This window comes from Fukomys damarensis, unplaced genomic scaffold, assembly GCF_012274545.1.
Source record: "Fukomys damarensis isolate Sample0158 unplaced genomic scaffold, DMR_v1.0_HiC HiC_scaffold_73, whole genome shotgun sequence".
Lineage (NCBI taxonomy): Eukaryota > Metazoa > Chordata > Mammalia > Rodentia > Bathyergidae > Fukomys > Fukomys damarensis.
The window spans coordinates 235,224-257,259 of NW_022900985.1; the positions used below are offsets into that span (position 1 = coordinate 235,224).

Sequence of the window (22,036 nt, forward strand, 5' to 3'; positions counted from 1 at the left end):
GGGCAATACATTCCCTAGCTTGAAACTGTACTACAAAGACACTGTGATTAAAACCAGCATGGTACTAGTAAACAAAAAGACCTGACTATCTGGGGAATAGATTGGAAGATACAGAAAAACTTCTAGATGTACTAGGCTACCTCATGTTTGACGAAGGAGCCAACCATCTTCAGTGGAGGAAAGATAGCCTCTTTAATAAATTGTACTGTAAAAACTAGATTTCATCTTGCCAAAGATTAAAACTAGACACTTATCTTTCACCATGCACTAAACTAAAATCCAAGTGGATTAAAGATCTCAATATTAAAATAAAAACACTAAACTTGCTGGAAGAAGTTAGGTAGAACTCTCGAAGAGTTTGGCATAGAAAAAGACTTTATGAAGAAATCTTCAGTAGCATGGAACTAGCACAAACAAACAAGTGGAATCTCATCTTATTGAAAAGCTTCTGAACTGCAAAAGAAGCTATGAACAGAGCTAAGAGAGAACCTACAATGTGGGAAAGAATTTTTACCAACTGCTCCTCAGACAAAGGACTCTTATCTAGAATATACAAAGAGCTTAAAAAAGTCAGGCCCCCAAATATAAAGACTCAATTCAAAAATGGGCATCTGAAATGAACAGCCATATCTCAGACAAAGAAGTAAAAGCTGCAAATAAATATATAAAAAAAGTTCCACAGCTCTGGTCATTTGAGAGATGCAGATGTTTTGAAAAACAACACTGAGATTCCACCTCACCCCACAAAGAATGGCTGCTATGAAGAAATCAACCAATAACAAATGTTGGCGGGGTTGTGGGGAGAAAAGATCCCTTCTCCATTGTTGGTGGAAGTGCAGACTGCTGCAACCACTATGGGAATCAATATGGGGATACCTCAGAGAACTAGAATTAGAGGTTCTATTTGACCCAGCTATCCCTCTGTTGAGTATCTTTCTGAAAGAGTTAAAAGAATCATACCACAGTAACACAGGCCTACCCATGTTTACAGCAGCATGGTTTGTCATAGCTAAAACTTGGAAACAGCCCAAGTGCCCATCATTTGGAGACTGGATAAAGAAGAGGTGTTTTTTCTATGAAATCAAGTACTACTCAGCCATAAAGAATGAGAAACTAGAGTTATTCATAAGAAAATAGATACCTATTGAGGTTATATTCTTAAGTGAAATAAATAAGTCACACATATGTAAATACTGAATAGTTTTTCTAGTGAAAAAGTAATAGTGTAAATAAGATCCAAATTGTATAACTGATAATGTGAAATAGCAAGAAAAGGGCTAAAGGTGTAGGGGAAGTGGGAAGGGAAGGGGAAAGGAAATAAGGGACAAGAAAAAATATGAAAAAAGGAAAAAATGGAAACAAAATCTTTGCAAATAGGGCAGGCTGGAGTGGGTTAAGGAACGGCAAGGGTATTAGGTAAAAAAATGAGAACCAAGATCTGTCATGTAAAGGTACAAGATTCCTATGATGAAAGTTACTGTACTATATACTTAAAAATACCAATAAACTCAGTAAGATTTAAAAAAAGTAAAGAAGCTCAATAATAAAAATGAAGTAAATAGAAAAGAGGAAAATTGGCTTGAAATGAAGATTACTGAAAAAGCAGGGAGCATATAATGGCAAAGAAAGCAATGTATTTTTTGTTTGTTTTCTGGTATTGGGGATTAACTCAGGACCTTGCCTTTGTGAGACAGGTGAGGTGTCACTGAGATAAATCTCTGGCTCCCAAAGCAATCTATTTTCATAATATATAAGCTCTGAATTATTCTCATTGCTTTTTTGAAATTGAAAAATAGATGGTTACATCTGTCAATCAAGTTAAAGTTTAGGTCTTTTATCTTCCAAAATTTTATCCTACAATAAATTCTATAGAAATTCTGATACCTCAATAATTTTAGGAGATTTGCTAAAAAATAAAAAGGTACAGAAATTTTGGTACTCTATTTTCATTTTCATTGCCAATTACATACACCATATGATGTTTGATCTTGTCAAGTTCAGTGATTTCTAATTTATACTGCAGCTTTCTGTTCATCATGTATTATATATTTATTCTTATTCTTAAACTAAATTATCTCTCAAGTTTGTTTAAAATGTGGCCAGGTAAAACCCCAAGTTTTTGACCACATCAACTCTTTTAGCTTACCCATTTTATTTTTGTTTTCACATAATGCCAAGCTTTTTCATTTTAACATACCTGACGTCTTGGCTACTAACAAGCTTCAGGACTTGGGAAACACAAGCCTCTGCCTCACTCAGGCAATTTTTTAATCGTTGAAACAGCTCACTATCAGGAAACCTCCTCTCACGGGCCTCAGATTCCAGGGCCCTCAGTTCTTCAAAACCTAGAAACAGAGTTCAGCTTGCAAGACAGAGGACATGTTGATGCAGAAAGGATGACCGAGAATAATATAGAAAACAAAACAGTTTGTTTAAGAAATCTTTCAATTTCCTTTTACTCACTGCGCTTCCGGCCATCCTCTATTTCCAGGGCTGCTCTCACTTTGTTGGCCCAGCTATCAAAAGACTCAGCCCAAATCTTCAGTTTATGCAGCATGGTGGGCAGCTCATCCAAGGTGTACCGATACCTGGGAAAAGACAGCAGAAAATACACATCTAGCTTATCTCTGCACCCTTCCCATCACTCTTAGGTACCATACTCACCGCAGGTACTGTCGGCTACTCGAGCACTTGCAGAGGTCATTGATGTGGGAAAGGCAGACAAGTCCATCTGGGCAGTCATAGCAGGCCAAGGCTGATAGGAAGCATGTGGTCTTGCACTTGACACACTGACGCTCATCATCAGGAAGTAGCTCAAAAGCCTCTCGCTCAGCCTCCGTGATGCCCTGGGGGGTGTTCAATCCATATATACTGTAAAGACTAGGAGCAGCGTTGTGGACACCCCACCTCAGCCAACACTTAGCCCTGCTGTGGCCTCAACCTTGTTAGGATAGCTGTAGAGAAATTGGAAGAAAAAAATATAAACATGTAGTCTATGCCTTTCCACTTCAAAATGCATGATTTAATGATATGGCATAGACCTACTTAATGTTGATCTCTGTCTCCAGACCATAGTATACTTGTAGAAGCCCTGAGCTCTATCACCCACCTTATCCAATAAGGCCTTTCGAAGACGTCGTTCCTCTTGCACCATGATGAACATTTCCTTGTGCACAGCTACTGCTAGATTCAGGTCCAACTTCTCTGGAAAGGCAGCCATCTTGCAGATGAGCTCCTCATGGGAGAAGACACAATAGCGCCGAAGCCGGCGGTAATGTTCAATACACTGGCGTCCAGCAGGTAGCTGCAAGTGCATTCAAGACTGTGCATAGCTAACTGGAAACCATGATGCTTAGTTTCTCCATTAAAGATCACTATCCAGATTCTCTATATATTTTCACCTACTAACCCAATGCATTCTAGACTCACCCAGTCAGCAGTGCAAAAGTTGACAGCTTCAGCAAAATTATAGCCTTGGTTAAAGCCACTGTGGTAAGCACGAGGAAACGTGATGACAAATTCTCCTGCACATTGGTTTGTACGCACAACCTGAATATAAAAAAATGAAAGGAGTATAAGAACTAATGACAGAATATAAACGTAAAAATGTTAACTGTTTTTGATAAAAAAAGAAAAAAAGATCTATCTTCAAGTTCATGCTTTAAAAAGAAAATGAGACTAAAGATTAAAAAGGACATTCAAATAAAAGTACAAAATATGTAGTTCAAGAAGAAATACATTGTTCACAACCAAGTTAAGATCTTAGCTAACTAACAAAATATAAATGTAATATCAAAAATGATGGATGTGGAAACTCTGAATTTCAACTAAAAAATGACTAAAAAGTGTTAAATTATCTTACTCTGTAGCAAAACTACAAATTTACAAATCTGGAACACTTACTAAAAGAAAAAAACCTGAATTGAGGTACTATAGTGCTGTTATGTCATAATTTACCTACACATACCCACATATCTATAACAGGATCTAACTTGTAAACAACAGCCTAATTCTGGAGGTTTACCTAGCTGGTGTCAGGGAGTATGTTTTGATCTGTTTAATTAGCTCAAGGGCTTGAATGCATTTTTCCTGTCTGAAGATTTTTTTAGAACACACGGGATTTCCCAAGTTGTGTGTAATGAAAGCATAGAAAGGAAAATGTATTAGCCATACTTGCCTATAGTAAGAAGAAAAAAAAAGTGAGTAAACAACCCACATTTTTTTGGAAGGAAAGCAGGAAATAGACTCTGAAAAGCTTATTTATATTCCTGTGAATAAAGATAGCCATATTCATGTCTAAGAGAAGACACATGCTCAGAAAAGATCTAAGATGCTAAACCACACACACACATACACACACACACACACACCCCACCACTAAGAACATTTGTTTTTCTCCCCAAGAGAGACATGAGAGAAGTATTTTTTTTTTCTTCAGAAAAAACTATTGGATTTCTGGAGGACTCTCATTTTCATAGAGCTCAGAAAATGAAACAAGACAGGTCAAGTGTAAAAATGATGCACAATGCCATTAGTTAATAAGAAATTCAAAATCAGAAGTACAGGATTTTAAAATCAAAATCATAGGTTATTACAGTGAAGACCAGTACGATTGTCATTTCTCACTACTAGGAAGGCTTTGGGGAAAAAGTAAGAAAACAATTGCTGATATGGATGTGAGAAATAGAAATGCTTCTGCATCACTGGTGAGAATGTGGAAAAGCCACAGAGATCTGAGGAAAACAGTATGGAAGTTGCTAAAAAATTAAACATAATTAACATATAACAGCACAATAACATTACTGGATATTTATTGAAAGAAATGAAGGTAAGAAGTTGAACAGGTATTTCTTTCAAAGAAATAATGCTCACCAAAGCATTACTTCAGCCAGCAGATGAAAACAACATAATTGTCCAGTAACTAAAGAACAAATAAATGAAGGTGGTCTGTCCTTACAAAAAAATATTATTCAACCATAAAAACAAAAGTACTGATGTGATAAAACATGAATGAGCCCTGGAGATAATGCACTTTCTGAAAGAAGCTAGATAGACCTATGAGATCACACTGTATGATTCCATTTCCAAGAAATATCCATAATATATAAGTTTGAGAAAGAGAGTAAACCTGTAGTTCTGGAAATAGAAGAGGCGAATGAAGAACAACTAAATGGGTGTGGGATTTCTTGGGTGATGAAAATTTTTTGATACCAGAGATGACTGATGTTCAATGCTGTGACTATAAAATGTTATAGAACTGTTCATTTTAAAATCATTAATTTTGCATTTTTAAAACAATAAATTTCACCTAATATCTCTTCCCCCACAAGAACATTATTCCAGAAATAGTACTGCCAAAGAGAAGCAGAGAGAATAATCTGACTTCTAGCATTGCCATAATATTAAATAGAACAAAATCAAAACCAAACTGGAGGCATAGAAATCAATACAAGATCCTTCATAGAAAAACTAAGATAATCCCTGAGACAAGAGAGACCAGGCTTTGAAATTAATGACGTGAAGAATAGATAACATACTCTTAAATAGGCTCAAATATAAAGAAACAGTACAGAGAGAACTAAGTAAAATGAGGATAATGCTGTCTACCTAAAGATTATAAATTAAAAATTTATTTTAAAAATTTAAAATAAATCATGATCCTGGAACTAAAAGTCCCACAATATAAGTAAAAAGTTCACTTACAGCAGATATAAGTAAAAAAAATTTAAGATAAGCTGACTGATTTAGATGCCCAAATCTGAGAAGAGGGGAAAAAATGAATACAGAGCCTAAGAAACCTAAGGGACACTGTCAAGTGCACCAACATACGTAACTCAAGAATCCCAGAAAATCATCGAACAATTTGAAAATGTGAAGGTATAAAGTGCATATCCAAGCTCAGTATGATCCTTACTAGATAAACTAACCATTAAACTAAAAGATAAAACAGTCTGTCAAAAATAAGACACAAAGATTCTTCAAAGCAGCAAAACAAGCTGTATCAGATTTTTCATTAGAAAGCAAAAAAGCTACAAAGTATTGAGTAAAGCATATATAAAGAAATGAAAAAAAAGTTGGATAAATAGGAAATAAAAAATTGAGGGAGTCTGTTCATATAGATTTAAATACTATAAATATAACAAATTATACTAGGCTGAAATTGTCATGAATAAAGGTAAGCCAGTTATATTCTGATAAGTATTCATATAGTGGCAAATATAAAAGTCAGCCCTACTGCACATGTTGTTTGTAAATCCTTAAAGTATTTATAGTTGAACAGGAATACGTATAAAATAGCAGGGGTAAATGTTTAACAAAATCTGTGTCTGTAATAAGATGAAAGATAAAGCCTCTTTAAAATTTACTACTGAATTTAAGCTGGAATTAATTCAACTAGATTTTTATTAATTCTATCAACTGCAATCACAAAGATTAATGCTAAAGAAATTGAGAATACAGGCTGGGGATTTAGCACAGTGTTTCCACCACCTGCCTCACAAGTGAAAGGACCTGAGTTTGATGCCCAGTACCAAAAAAAAGGAATAAAGAATACCTACCTCCCTGCAAAAAGGAGTATACTACAACAAGCCAACTACAAATATAAAAATAACAGAACTGAGAAACAAAAAGGATACATGTATAAAAAAACTAATAAGGGCCAGAGATTTAGCTCAGTGGGGCAACCACCTGCCTCTCAAGAACCCAAGTTTGAGCCTCAGTATAAAAAAAATAAATAAACAAAATAAAACAAACAAAAAGAAAACTAATAAAATGGCAGATGTCTTTGGTTGGCAACAATTACATTAAATTACACAATCAAAAGCAAATATTGGTGGAATGAATAAAAAACATGAAAAAAAGCCTGCTCTTTAAAATGGAGTACCTTTCTATATGCAAAATCACAAACAATTTGGAAATAAAAAATGGAAAAAGATAGCTCATGCATCTAGTGATCAAAAGAGAGCTAAAGTAATTTCAACATTACTAGATAAAATATAAAACTATGATAGAATCAATGAAGGTCATCATATATTGATAATGATTAATTCATCAAGGTAAATAAAATGAGAATAGAAAATCAATAAAAGCAAAATGCCACTCTAAATTATTAAAAATCATGAACAAAATTTTGCAAGAGTGACTCTTAACAGAGAACTCAAATAACCTATAAAAAATGAAAGTGAGATTATTATTATTATTTACAGAAACAGGCTGAGAATCCTATGAATACTGACACTAGCAAATATATTACTCAGGGGAAAGGAAAAATACCAACTAAAAATATGAATGGGAGCTAAGTTTATGTGAGGCAAACAATAACCAAAAACCCCAATAAAAAATGGAACTACTCATAAAATAAGACAAGTGGTAGAAGAGGATGGCTGCATCACTTGAAAAGCATCAATATTCAGGCAAGTATGTTATTCAGAGTAGTCTCACTAAATTGTACCAGTTTGAACTTTTGATCCGCCAAAACTTCTGAGTACTGTGATCACATGTATATGCCACCACACCTAGCTAACTCTTAAGTTAAATAATCATCTCTTCTTTCTCTTTAGATATTCCAGCACTCCAAATGGGAAATTTGCAAGAGGAAACATGGAAGAATGAAATGGGAAAGTGATGTGATGCTAAACCTCGTCTTTGTAACAAAATAATTCTCTCTTCTTCCGCCAAGGCTGAGGTCTTCATTCTCTCCTCTTCTAGGGTTAGCCTAATATCTTTTTTCCTCCTTACCCCTCAGTTTCAGGTACTCACTGGCACACCATGTGACATGAGGGTGTTTGGATTCATGAGGGTGACAAGTTGGTGCAGGAGGTCAGGCTGGCTATCAAACAACTCAGGGGTCAGCCTCTTCATCACCTCTTCCAAATGCTCAGCGGCAATTGATGGTACCCCATACCAGGTCTTCGGCTCACCCCTACTCAAGTAGAGAGGAGACACATAAAAATTCTGGAGATATCTGCATATGGACAGGGGGAGAGAGGAAGATGGGACTTGATATTTATCCCAGCCATTGATGTCCCACTCACCAGTGCAGGTAGTTAATGGAATAACTCCAGTGATCCTCAATATGCCAACAGAATGCTGAAAAAACCATTCCCACATAAAGCCAGGGCACTTTCATGCCTGAGATGTCTGCATTGATGTGGCAGAGAACAGACTGATCCAGCACTGGCATCACATTCAAGTTCCAACCACTAGCTGCATACTCCTGTTGGATCAGAGATTTGTCAGAGTAGGTAAGGAGCAGGACTGGATGAAAAAATGCAAATGGAGATAAACCTAGAGAAGATGATTAGGCTCTTTAGTTTATATTGTTTATTAGTTTTTGTGGTCTTCAGGAGCTTGTGTATGCTTTCTGATGCAAATTCCTTTTTTTCTGGAAAGAAAAGTGTTGGGGCACAAGAGGATGGAAGGCCGAAGCGCTGACCCCGAGTTCTGGAATGCTGGTTCTCACTGGGGCACAGGTGTCCCGAAGGCAACATGCTGGAGGCAAGTCCCTTGGCTTACAAACAGCTCCCTAATTCCTTCTTTATTCCTGTTCCAAGTTTATACTTCCTTCTAGTCATAAATAGATGTTGTTTTATCTAGATGTTATGTCCTTAGTTTGAACAGTGTGTATGTGCTTGTAGCTTCTTATGACTGCTGTTTATCTTACTCATGCCTCGTGACTGTTGTTAATCATCAAGCCACTGTGATCATGCTTTTGCATGTGGCCTTGCAACTACTATAAAAGACTGTGTAAAAAATAAACTTTGCCATTAGCTTTACATATTATAAGGCTCTTATATATTATAAGGTATCTAAAAGACTATATGTTCTTTGGATAGGGAACAAACTCAAAAAGGTCTTAGATGTCTTAAGATTATACCAGTGGTAGGCCTTCAAGTGCTTTGTAAGCAAGAAGTGAAAGCTAAAAAAACTTGCAAAAGGCCAATCTATCTAGAAATTGAAATATCAAATACAAAATAAAGCTGCAATGAAGCTTATTCAAAGTCAAAATGTGACAAGGATTATTTTAGGCAAAATATAGTTTAGAAAGACACCACAATCAAAAACAAGTCTTAAGAGGTAACATGTGAAACTCTCCAGAAGACAAAAATCTGTCTCCCATGATTGTATTAAAAGCCAGGAGTATGATCCACTGAGAAAAATTCCAACCAACCAACCAACCAGTCAGCATAAAATATCAAATTTCGCTGAAAAAGTAAATATAGTGCACTTTATAGAAAAAGACTAAATTATCTTAACATACTTAAAAGACTATTTAAAACTTATGGGTGGGGATGTAGCTCAATGGCACTACAGGGTTCTAAGTTAAGTCTCTGTTACTGGAAAAAAAAAAAAACAACTATATAAAACTATACAAAAGCAAGAAACTAGAAATATTTATAGATTAGTGGATGTTTAAGTGAAATTAATAGGACATGTGTAAATACGGAAGAGATTCACCGGTATGAAAAGTTAAAAGTGTAAATAAGAACCAAATGTATAATTTTGTAGTGTAATAATAAGAAAAGATCTAAAGGAATAGGAGAAGTTGGGAAATGTAAAGTGGGGAAAGAAAGAAGGGAAAATTAAAAAAATGGAAAAAGCAAAAAATAGAATCAAAGTCTTTGTAAATAGGGCAGAGTTGAGGGAGTTAAGGGAGGGCATGCGAATGGGGAAAAAATAAGAGCCAAGATGCATGATGTAAAAATACAAGAACCTAATGAATGTAACTGTAATGTATACCTAAAATGAACCAATAAACTTAATGGGGGAAAATAAAATAATTAAAACAGAAACAAAAGAAGCAATATCTCACCCGTGGTTTTTTTTATATAAAAAGTTACTATATAGAAATTCTAGAGCACAAATAGTACCACAACTAACATCAAAACTCATTGATGGTATTCAACAGTAGATTTGAACATACAAAAGAATCAGCTAACTCAATATACAGCTATAGTTGAGATTATCTACTCTAAGGAGTAAGCAAAAAAAAAAAAAGGAGAAAAGGATATCAAATAGTCTAGGATATCAAATCAATCCTCAAACAAGTACAGGAAACTAGCAAGAATACTAATATATCCAAAAGAAATACAAAAAAGAGAAAAGACTAAAAAAGCAATACTGGTGATAAAATTCCCAAATTAAGACAAGAACCTATTTGGTAAGCTTAATATACTTTAAGATGTATAAACTCAGAAAAGTTTTCCAGTGAGATAATAGCATAGTGAAATCTTTAAAAAACAAATGGAGAATCTTATAAACAATAAAAGTCAGTGAACTCTTTCCTACAGAATGGTCTCTTTAAAATTAACAGTTTTTTTTCTTTTATTGAGTTTATTGGTACATTTTAGGTATACAGTACAATTACATTCATTATTGGGATCTTGTACCTTTACGACAGGTCTTCCTTCTTAGTTTTTCCCCTTCACCCCCTCCTAACCTCCCCATTTACAAACACTTTGTTTCCATTTTTTTTTCACATTTTTTCTTTTCCCTAATTACCTTTCTCCTACCCTTCCCATTTTCCCTACACCTTTAGCCCTTTTCTTCCTATTTCACATGGTCAATTATCTCATTAGGATCTTATGTACTGTTATAGCTTTTCACACCAGAGAAACTCTTTGGTATTTACAAATAAATGAAAATGCCAATACAACATAAAGGAATCTATAGGACACAATGAAAGCAGTTCTACATGGAAAATTCATAGCACGAATTGCCCACACTAGGAAAACAGAGCAAGCTCAAATAAACAACCTAATGATGCATCTTAGACTCCTAGAAAAACAAGAGCAAGAAAAACCCAAAACTTGAATGAGAGGAAATTATAAAGATACGAGCAGAAATCAGTGCAGTGGAAACTAAGAAAACAATACAAAAAAAGAAGTAAAGATTTTTTAATCATCTAAACTAAGACCACACAAGTAGTAGGGTGGCATATATTAAAGTCCTATTATTGCTGAATAATCTGTTTTCCAAAAGTGATTATTCTCCAATATATTTTCTGTAATATATTTACAGAAAAATAGGAAATTAGTCACTAGTGTACCCAACTACAAGAAATGATTAGAGGGGTTATGAAGATAGAAATAAAAAAAATACAGAGGAGATAACTATGTAGGTAACTGCAACAGCCAATATTACTGCATTTTGGCTTATGATACATTTTTCCATCTCTGATATGAATAACAAATGTATAAAAACAATAACTAAGGGGTATACAACATAAAAAAATAAAATCTGTTACAGTAAGAACACAAAGAATAGGGAAGAACCTGTAAAGGAGCAACATTTCTGTATTCTACTAATTCAATCAGTTTCAATTTAGGCTGTTGCCATTTTTAATCACCAAGGGAACTAAAAAAATTTAAAATATAAGAGGAGAATCAAAATGACTCTCAGGAAAAAGTATCAAACACAAAACAATGAAAGGAAATGAGAAGAAAAATATAAAATGTAAAAACAGAATTGTTCTTAATTTTTAATAAATATATTCAGACTGCTTAGTATTTTCTAATTAAAAGTTTGATTAGCATAAGAGATGAAAAGGCAAAATCAATTCATAAAAAGAGTATTTGAGAGATAAACTAGTTAATATAAATAGGAGTGGAAGGTTGGCAGAGGCAATCATTAAGAGAAAACAGATTTTAATAAATTCAAAAGACAAAAGAATTATGTATGAATGTTTATAACCAATGTAGCTCCTTAAGTATTATTTATAATCATCATTTAGGAAGGGGATGTGAAAATTAGAAACCCAATAAAAGTTAATCCAAAAATAAACTAAGAAAAATTTGACATAATTGAAGGGAGAAAGATAGGTCTATAAGTATAGCTCAAGAATTCAATACTTTAGTTTCAACAAAAATAGAACCATCAGAGAAATAATAAAATAGAGAACTTGAACAGAAAAAATGAGCTAGTGTCAACAGGCATAGATCAATCCATTTGATAACAGTAGAATACAGAGTGTTCTCAAATGTATACTGGAACATGTTCCAGGATAGCAAATGTTAGACAAGTATTAATAAGTGTTAAAAAACCAATATCCTAAAATCTCTCCTGTCATGATGAAAATAAAATCAATGAAATGAAATAAAATCAGTACTGAAAGTAGAAAATGTATAAATGTGTAAAAAAATTATTTAAAAAATTACAAATAAAATACTTTCAAATGCTATTATAAACTTAACTAGGTTAGAAAATATTTCAATGAAATAAAAATAAAATGAGGACATTACTATCAAACTCACAAAAAATGTGTAAGAGAACATTCTGAACATTTGTTAGTACACAAAAAAAGTCACATAACTTAAATCAAATGTACAAATTACTACAAACACACAAACTTTCCAAACTGACTCAGGAAATAAAACAACAGAAGACTTATCAGTAACTTAACACCCATCTCTTACTCTCATTCCCAACAGCAATTTTTTTTTTGAGACAGTGTCTTACTATGTAGTCCAGACTGACATGGAACTCACTATGTAGCCCAGTCTGGTCTTGAACTCATGGCAATCCTCCTGCCTCAGTCTCCAGAGTGCTGGGATTACAGACGTGCACCACCATGCCTGGGCCCAATAGCATTTTTTTCTGTAAGAACTAACTCTGAAAATAAAAGATTGATTCTTCCTAATTTGCAAAATGCCAGTTTATTCTTTATTTCTTTACATTTATTCTTTATTCTGACAGAAAATACAAAGACAACTTAAGAACTACCAGCCATTACAATAATTCACACAAAATAAACTGAGGTGCAAAATAACAACAAATTATTAGCAGACTGAATTTAGTCACTTAGTGAGGTTCATCACAGGAATGTTCAACATTTGAAAATCAATGTAATAAATCACATTAATAAAAGGTAGTAGAGGGTAGAAACCTGGACCATCTTGACTGATTTTAAAAAGAAATGATACACAAAAAAGTATTAATAATCAACTATTTTTTCATAATAAACAGCCCTCCAAAAAGAATGAAAATATTACAGACCAAAAGTTTTGTGTGGAATTTTTAAGATTTATGATTCCATGAGAAAATATCTCAAAACTCTATAGTGTTTTATTTGTTCTCACCCATGAAAGAATACATGGAAATTTCTGACTATAAAATGGAAAATGTAAGACCTAAAGTCTCACTTCCACTCCATGGAGCGTGAACAGCCGAAAGGCCTCCACGATGCTGGGCCCTAACACCCAGCGAGGCTCCGGGAACACGACAGAGAACCGAGAAACCCAGGAAGGAACACACCAGCCTAGATGGTAAAGAGACCTTTATTAGTCTGGCCAGACAGCACTCCCAGAGCCAGGTGGCTCAGAGAGGCAACTGCTCAGGGGCTGAGGTACTTTTTATAAGGTTTTTCTAAACAAAGAGTCAGGGAATTCACAGAACAAGACTGCAAACACATTGCTTATCTTATGCAGGAAATGATCTAGGGTCACCTTTTGTCAAACCATTTGCCCCTGGGCGGGCTGTTAACCAAGGTAGCAATTAGCATATGAAGAAGCACAGTCTGGCCTATTAGCATGGAGTCACTTTAGCCTATTCAAGTCTTACAAAAAGGGTTTTCAACATTACTCTGATAATGCTAAGCACTTTGATCTTCCCTTTCATATGTCCAAAACTATGAGAAATAAACATCAGTTGTTTAAGCATCTGTCTATGGAATTCTGAACCAGCAGCTCAAACTAAGAAAGCAACTTGATCAGTTTTACAAAGGGTAATTATGAAAGAGCCTCAGCTAACACCATGGTCAACTGTGAAAGACTGAATGCTTTTTTCCTAAATATAGATACAATGTAAAGATGTCGACACTCACTACTTTTCAAACATATTCTGTCCATATTATTTAGTGTGATAATTCTATATATGCAAAAATCAGGCATTTCTCATATCCAATGACTCTTTCCTATCCTCACATTCATTAATTCTTTTCCTGTAATTTCTAGCCAGGATAATTAGAAACATTCTTTCTTTTTTCTAAGAGGGGAAAAAACAGAGCCAAAGGGTATGCCTCAGTGTCAGAGTGCAATATGTATATGGCCATGCATTATAAATCACTGATACCCGAAAAAGAAAAATTGAAAAGGTAGAAGTGTTACTTTCTGTATTTAAATTCCATTATGATTTAATATATGGAAAACTTAAAAACATATACTCACACACAAATTAAGACAATAAATTCAACAAAGTTATAAATTATACAACACACAAAATTCAGTGTTTCTCAATGCATGAACATCCTGAATTGTACTGTATATAGCCCATAAAAGTGTACAAGTAGTAGGTGCCAAGAAAAAAATTCTTAGAACTAAAAAAGTGTGTTTCTCCATACTAGAAACAATCTGAAAATAAAACCTAAAAGGGAAATTAGTTAATGTTATATGTAAAAAGCAAAATAATTATATATAAATACTATCAAACATATAAAAGCCGGGGAATAACAACAAGAATAACAAAATGACAAAACCCTGTTCACAAAAATCAAAGAGGGCAAAAAAAAAAAAAAAAAAAAAAAAAGACGACTGCTCATGGATTGAAATTACCATTAGGCAGCAGCATTACAAATAGTTTAATGCAATTCCTAAAAGAAATTTCAGTGACCATTTTAGCCATTTTAGACAAATCAATTCTAAAATTCACACAGAATGACACAGGAACATAAATATAAGCAGTGAAATTCTAGAGAAAAGAACAAAGTTGGAGAAATCACACTTCTGAATTTCAATATATTCAAATGTTGTAATAACTTAGGCCACTACAGACACAAAGAGAGACAGATCAATGGAAAAGAACTTAAGAGTCAACATTTCTACAGTTAATTGATTTGGTTAAGAATGGTAAGGTTTTCAATGGAGAAAGAATACTCATTTCAGTAAATAGTTTGAGAACTACTGGCTATTAACATGCAAATATGAATCTATTTCATGCTTTTTATAAAAAGCTAAAATGATACCATAATGTCCAGCCTAGGGATACCTTCGGATTTATTCCCCAGCATTGCAAGAAAAAAGAAAAAAGTAAACAGCAATAAAATTTTTAGAAAAGCCGGGGATTTAGCTCAGCGGTTCGGTGGCCTGCCTTGCAAGCATGAGTTCAATCCCCGGTATCAAAAAAAAAAAAAAAAAAACCTTTTACAAAAAACATGGATAAGTCTTCATTACTTTCAATTTACTATGAATTCTTATATATGGAAACAAATGTTTAATTTTTCCCACAGAACACTTTTGTGAAGCAAAGGATATTAAAAAGATTATAAACAGATTAAAAATGGTAAACTTTTTTGTAAATCATCAGAACTCTTTAAAAATCAACATCAATGCTAAATATAATATTTATAAATCTAATTCACTGTTGTATTAAAGAGATTATGTATTATGACTAAGAAGGAATGCAAGAATGCTTCAGTGTATGGAAATCAGTCATATAAATATCTCTAACAAAACAAAAGGGGAAACATTATTAATGGCCTTTCTTGATAGAAATGCTTAATACACTGGCAAAGAAACTTCTTCAGATAAATGAATCTACATATAAATATGCTAAAGCAGACATCACACTCAGTGTTTAAAACATTTACCTAAGTATCAAGATTAAGGCAAGAGTGCCCACTTTTCTCACTCTGTACAGCAATAATTCCAAGTATCTTCAGCAGACAGGAAAAAAAATAAATACATAGGAGAGGATAAGGTAAAATTGTGGCTTATGGGTGAATTACTCTGCATGCAGGAAAGTAACAAACAAAGAAACAAAACAAACAAGCAAGCAAACAAAAAAACCCACACAAAAACAGAAAAATCCTAAAACATGCATAAGCACACAAACACAAAACTCTTGGAGCTCCACACAAATTTAGCAATTAACATGCCAGAAAATAAGTACACAAAAGTTAAAGGTTAATGAAGAATAATAGGCCAGGATTTAGATCAGTGGTGCCTCCACCTGCCTCACAAGTGCAAAGTCCAGAGTTCGATTCCCAGTTAAAAAAAAAAAAGAAGAAGAAAAAAAAACTTGTGAAAACTATTCTACATAATATCAAAAAGGTTAAAAATTATGTAATAATTTTAAGGAGGTGAAAGACTTGTACAATGAAAACTACAAACTGTGGTTGACAGAAATTAAAATACAGTAACATTATGTTCATGGGGCTGGAAGACTTAATTATTGAGATGTCAATACTATATAGTACTCCATAGGTGCAAAACAACTGCTACCAAAATTCCAGCCAAGTTTCTTACAGAAATGAGAGCAATCTATCACCAAATTATATGGAATATCAAGAACTGTGAAAAACCAAAAAACAATCTGAAAATCATGAACAAAGTTATAGCTGTCACACTTCCTAATTTCAGGAAGCTATAGTAATCAAACAGGGTGGCAAGGGTATATTTCAGACCCTAGAGATAGAGCAAAGGGATAGAAAAAAATTCTTGCATATACAGAAATCCTCCAATTGTAATTCATTTTGAGGAAGGGGTCAAAAATGGGAGAAAGAAATATTAAAACTAGACTTCTACACACACACAAAAAAATTTGAGATCCTAATTGACATGAAAAAACTAACTACACTTAGACCAAAGACTTAAACATATGCATTAAAATTGTAATATTTTAAGAAAATATGGGAAAGTCTTTATAATTGGACTTAATGAAAATATTTTCAATACATTCATATAACAAGGAATTCACATTTGTTACATATCAAGAATGTCTACAACTCAGTAACAATAAAAGCAAATGACTTTAAAATGGGCAAAAGTTTGGAATACAAACTTTCCAGAGAAGGAATATTAAATTAAAACCACAGTGAGATATACCTTGTTACCTATCTGAATGAATATTGTCAAAACAACTAATAAATATTCTTGAGATTGTGGAAAAATTAGAAACCTTTTGGTTTTTGGTAGTAATGCAAATACAAGTGCTGCAAAAAAATTTAAATGTTTTTATAATTCAATATATTGTGACATACATCCATATTCATAAAACCATTATTTGTGAGTCAAAATTTAGAAGCAACCTAAGTGTGTAACAATAAATACATAATCCAAACCTTGGCATGTACATTTGTTAAAATATCATTCAGCCTTAAAAAGAAGAACGTTTTGATACAAACTGTAAACATGGAAAAACTTGAAAATACTGTTAAAGTGTTCACCAAAGCCCACAATGTATGATTTTATTTAGATAAGACATACCAAATAGTTACAAAGTCAGAAAATGAATGATTGACATAAAACAATAGAAGGGATAAAGGGGTATTTGTTATTTAATGGGTACAGAATTACAGTTTGGTTAGATAAATTATAGAGACAGATGACACTGACAAACATTTAGAAGCAATTTATTATAAGCACATGAATTTTTTGTACATTTTACTCCTATAAAAAAACCTTGCAGTATAGGGATTAATTTTTCCTAATATGCCTTCTTCTGCATCAAACATCTTTCACACTAGGGGCTACCAAGAATAATGCTGTTAATAGTAAAGAATATTCAAGTCACAGACCTCTGAGAAAACTGGTAACATTGAGGATCCATTTCACCAAAATAAAATAGTAAGGATTTTTAATAGTTTGAATGAAAGTAACTACAAAATCAGTTCTGTCTTTAGTGTATATAAATATTAACTCTTAGAAACCACAGATTTAGACATAAATATGAAGATTTTAGAAACAAAAAAAGAAAGAAAAGCTGCTCTCAATTAAGAAAAAAATATGACAAATTTATAAAAGGTAAAAAAACATAAATGAAGTTAGCATAAGATGATTAAATAGGATTTTTAAAAAACTATACAAAGTGTGAAGAAGTAAGTGGTTGATGGTTACGAATTTTCAAGAATTATGAAAGCTGGAATTCTTGGATTAAGAAATTCCATGAATCCTCAGGAGATTAAAGAAAAAGTGATATACACCAATTAAATCTGCAATACATAAATACAAACAGATCTTACAGCAGCCAAGGGGAACAGAGATTATTGTATTTCTACTGAAATGTAAGACTCAGAGTTGACTACTAAAATCTAGAAGCCCCCAAAATTTTTAATAATTTTAATTTTTGAAAGTTCCAACTTTTTAAGAATAAAGGTACAAATAAATACATCCTAGTAAAATAAAGTAATTACCAAATCTCTCTAAGAAATGTCTAAAGAATTTACTTTAGAAAAAAATAGCCAGTAGTAAAAGAGATATAATTTGAAAAAATGGTAAGTTGAACAACAGTAATGAAAAAGCAAAACAAAGGCAGGGGATTTAGCTCAGTGGTGCCAACACCTGCCTTGCAAGCTGAAGGTCCTGGAGCTTGAACCTTAATATCAGAAAAACAAAAACAAAAACAAAAAAAAGTAAACTTGGATACATCTATGTGAAACTTGCAAATATGTGTATGTGAAGTTATGAGCAACAACAAATGTGCTAATTTTCAAAGCACAAAACTGGTCAAAGAAGCCAAATAGAAAATGATTAAATATGTACCTTAGGAATATTTATGTATTAAATGGTACAAAAATTTTTCAGAATATTATAATTAATTCCAGACAGAAGGTCCTTTTGGGCTTAGTGGGCACCTATGAGTCCTGGAAAAGCATGTAGCTACTGGTAATCATGTTTGAACACATTAGTTCTGAGGTTCAATGAAGACTTAATAATCTATTTTGTAGTCAGAAATTTAGCTTAGTGGTTCTGCCACCTGCCTTGCAAGCACAAGGTTCCAAGTTCAATCCCCAGTATCCCTCCGAAAAAAAACAAAACAAAAAAATCTATTTCATATTAATTTTTATAACTGACACAGGAACTATGTGCATTCTCTGTGATTTCAAAATGTCATTAATTTTGTTCAATTTCAAAAAGTCAGAAGTATTACCAATGAAGAGTATAGGTAATTCCCTAAATCTGTATTAACAATTTTCCTTAGTACACTTAAAAAAAAAAAACCTAGGCAAAATGTTATCTGTATAACTGTTAGCACATGTATAGTAGCAAATATATATATGTATTTCCATAAACAGTTCAACAGTATAAGTAACATCAATCCAGGACGAACCCTTCTAAATATTTTACCCACATGTTAGCCAAACTATCTACTTTATCAAAACAGTACTTTTTCTATCTAGATCATCTCTCTCACAAAACAATCTAAACACAAAGCTAATTTTTTTTTTTTAACAAAATAGGAATCCTTCCTCATTTTCTAACAAAAATTATTTAAGGATAATTACCTTTTGGCTTCCTTTTTCCAAATACTCTGGTGTTTTTAGAATTATATACTTAGAAATTTCTAATGTACTGTAATATAGCCTCAATACAAGAAATTGTTTTGTGATAAAGGATGAAACTACTGGTTTCTGTATTATTTCTTGAGTTCTACACACACACACACACACACACACACACCTAAAACTTATCCTGATACTTATCACATTTTTTCAAATTATAAATATAAACAAAGTGGTCACAATGCAGCAAGGGTTAGGATAAGTGAAGTTGACAGAGCACAAGGCCTGAACAGTTAACCTAAAGTAAAATACAAGTAGAGGTTTGTGTGAGTTAACATACCAGAGAGGTGGGAGAACTAACTTAATTAAGCAAACTGTCAATACCTAATGGAATGCAAAGTACAAAATACAGGTCCCTAAAAAATAGGAGAAAGGTTAGAGGAATTAAAACAAAAGTGATGCATCTTGCCTTGAGGATGTGCAAAACCTATGTGCAACCAAGAGCATCCTTGCAATTGTTTCATTCACCCCTATCAAAAATTGTATAAAATGCCAATGGACTCAAACATCTCTGCTATACACCTAATGGAACACCATTCCCCAACTAGTGGGGAAGTTTTTTTTTTATTCTTTTTAATGAATGCATCTTGCCACTTCTACTGTTTGCTGTTTTTTCTGCTTTAGTCTTCACTGCCCCAAGAAAAGGAATTATCATGACAGCTGTCTAAATTCACCTGATCACCCAAAAGGTACTAAACATCACATCTTTTGTTTTGTTTTGTTTTGTTTTTTTAAGTCAGGGTCTCACTATGTAGTTGAGACTGACCTGGAACTCATTATGTAGCCCAGGTTGGTATCACAGCGATCCTACTGCCTCAGCTTCCCGAGTGCTAGGATTATAGGCATGTACCACAATGCCCGGCTTTAAACCTCATACTTTAAAAAAAAAAGTTTTCAATATATAATTACATTTATCTTAGGTAATATATATCATCTCAATTTTTCCCCACCCCCACCCCATATCCTTAACATGTGAAAACTGTATTATATGGGAGAACATGAAGAGGACTTTATGACCAAAATGATTTTCCTGTTTATATAAATTGCCAACCATATTACCTCTTCTTCAGGGGATAAGTTCTGCTTGCTACTGCGGACAGGAAAGCCACTGCCAAATTCTTTCGAATGAATGTCTGCTCCATACTCAACTGTCACATCCTCCTCAATACTGCTCACTAGCCTCCAGAATTCCTTCTCTACAACTTCAGTAGGCACCATCTATGAAAGCAAGTAAAAAGATAATCCTTACTCACTATTGTGTTCCTGAGAAAACCAAGACAATCAGACAATAGTCCCTATCACTTCAGCCCTATCACATACATGTACAGGCATGTTGAAGTAGTTAGCCTTGAAGGAATCAGCCATCTCACCAAAACTCTGCAAAGTGTACTCCTGGGTAGCCTGCTCAAAACCAAAAGTTTCAGGGGGTCGCTTACACTCCTAAAATAAAAGACAAATAAAAGTCAAAGACTACAAAAAGGAGTGCCAGGGATGAGAAAGAAGTTTCTTGACATTGCATTCAATACTTTATGCTGTAAGTCCATACTTTCTTTTTCCAGATAAGAAATTTTCTTAAATATCTACTGAACATTTTTCTGTATGTCCCTGTGGTTCACACCATCTGAATTATCTAACATCCTTTCTTTCTGCTTAAGTCTTGGTCATGTCTATCTAGTCTATTCTTGTTCACCCAAAATCAAAATCTATTCAGAAAACAGCAGAAACTACTTATTTTAATCTTCCTTAAATCAAGAAGGACAGAACATTTACTAAGAATTAAAATTAAAATATCTACGATGGAGAAACTTTACCGCCAAAATACACTTTGGGCATTTCCATATCCCTTTGGGGATTTCAGCAACGGGTGGCAATAGGCAGAAGATGTGGTAATTGTCATTACAGCCATCACAGAATAGAAGCTTATCATCTTCATCCCTTCGGGAACATATTCGACAAATGAATGAATCAATCTACCAGCAAAAAATAAAAATGTAAAATACAAGGTGCTTGCTCCATAAAATTTAGTCTTAGCATTCTAAATCACTCACTCTTAATGACTTACCACTATCAAATGTTTTACCTGTGAATTTGTTACTGTTGGAAAATAGAACAAAATATAAATAAGTATAAAGTAGTGTATGTTAATAAATCAACTACATGTAAACTCTTTGAAAGCAGCCACAAAAATATTGCATAGAATAAGTGGTACCTACCAAAAGCATAAAGATTTAAACCATCAGAGATCACTTACAGAATTTTGTAACATTTAAAATAACTGACACAAATGGAAAGATAAACTAAAAGGTTAAGTGACTCAATAACTAACCACTTATACCCATATTCCTTGAGTCCATTTTTATTCTAAACATGCCTAGCTTAGACAATGAATTACTGAAACAATCAGTTTTAAGAATAAACATTAAGGATATCTTAACTTGGATTCATAGACTTTACTGAAAAAAATGTAGTGCTGCTGGGGATTTAGCTCAGCGGTTCAGTGGCCTGCCTCACAAGCGCAAGGACCTGAATTCGATCCCTGGTACCAAAAACAAAACAAACAAAAATACAGTGCTAATTCTGAGATAAAAAAATAAAATAATAGGCCACTCAGGCAGAATGTTTGTGATCCATTGCCTTGGTGGAACTGGACTTGTGGGCTGGTCCCCAAGTGACTTTGAAACTGGATTCCACACCTTGGCTGAGCTACCAACAATTTGAAGCTGGCTTTATGATGTTTCTCCCCTTCTTAGACAGCAGAAATGC

At 33.5% G+C, this 22,036-nt stretch overlaps 1 protein-coding gene across 7 annotated transcripts in view; it reads right to left on the reverse strand.

The window, feature by feature from the left end:
* Window positions 1-22,036, reverse strand: part of LOC104860457 (lysine-specific demethylase 5D) — a 54,972-nt gene that overhangs the window by 11,953 nt on the left and 20,983 nt on the right. For all 7 annotated transcript variants that reach the window (XM_010621637.2, XM_010621636.2, XM_010621630.2 and 4 more), the window contains 10 exons: window positions 21,085-21,243; window positions 20,594-20,713; window positions 20,333-20,491; window positions 8,034-8,215; window positions 7,759-7,921; window positions 3,430-3,549; window positions 3,110-3,304; window positions 2,665-2,846; window positions 2,464-2,588; window positions 2,198-2,345 (listed from right to left, as the gene is read on the reverse strand). In XM_010621637.2, the coding sequence (XP_010619939.1) occupies window positions 2,198-2,345; window positions 2,464-2,588; window positions 2,665-2,846; window positions 3,110-3,304; window positions 3,430-3,549; window positions 7,759-7,921; window positions 8,034-8,215; window positions 20,333-20,491; window positions 20,594-20,713; window positions 21,085-21,243 (1,553 nt within the window). The remainder of the gene's footprint in view (window positions 1-2,197; window positions 2,346-2,463; window positions 2,589-2,664; window positions 2,847-3,109; window positions 3,305-3,429; window positions 3,550-7,758; window positions 7,922-8,033; window positions 8,216-20,332; window positions 20,492-20,593; window positions 20,714-21,084; window positions 21,244-22,036) is intronic.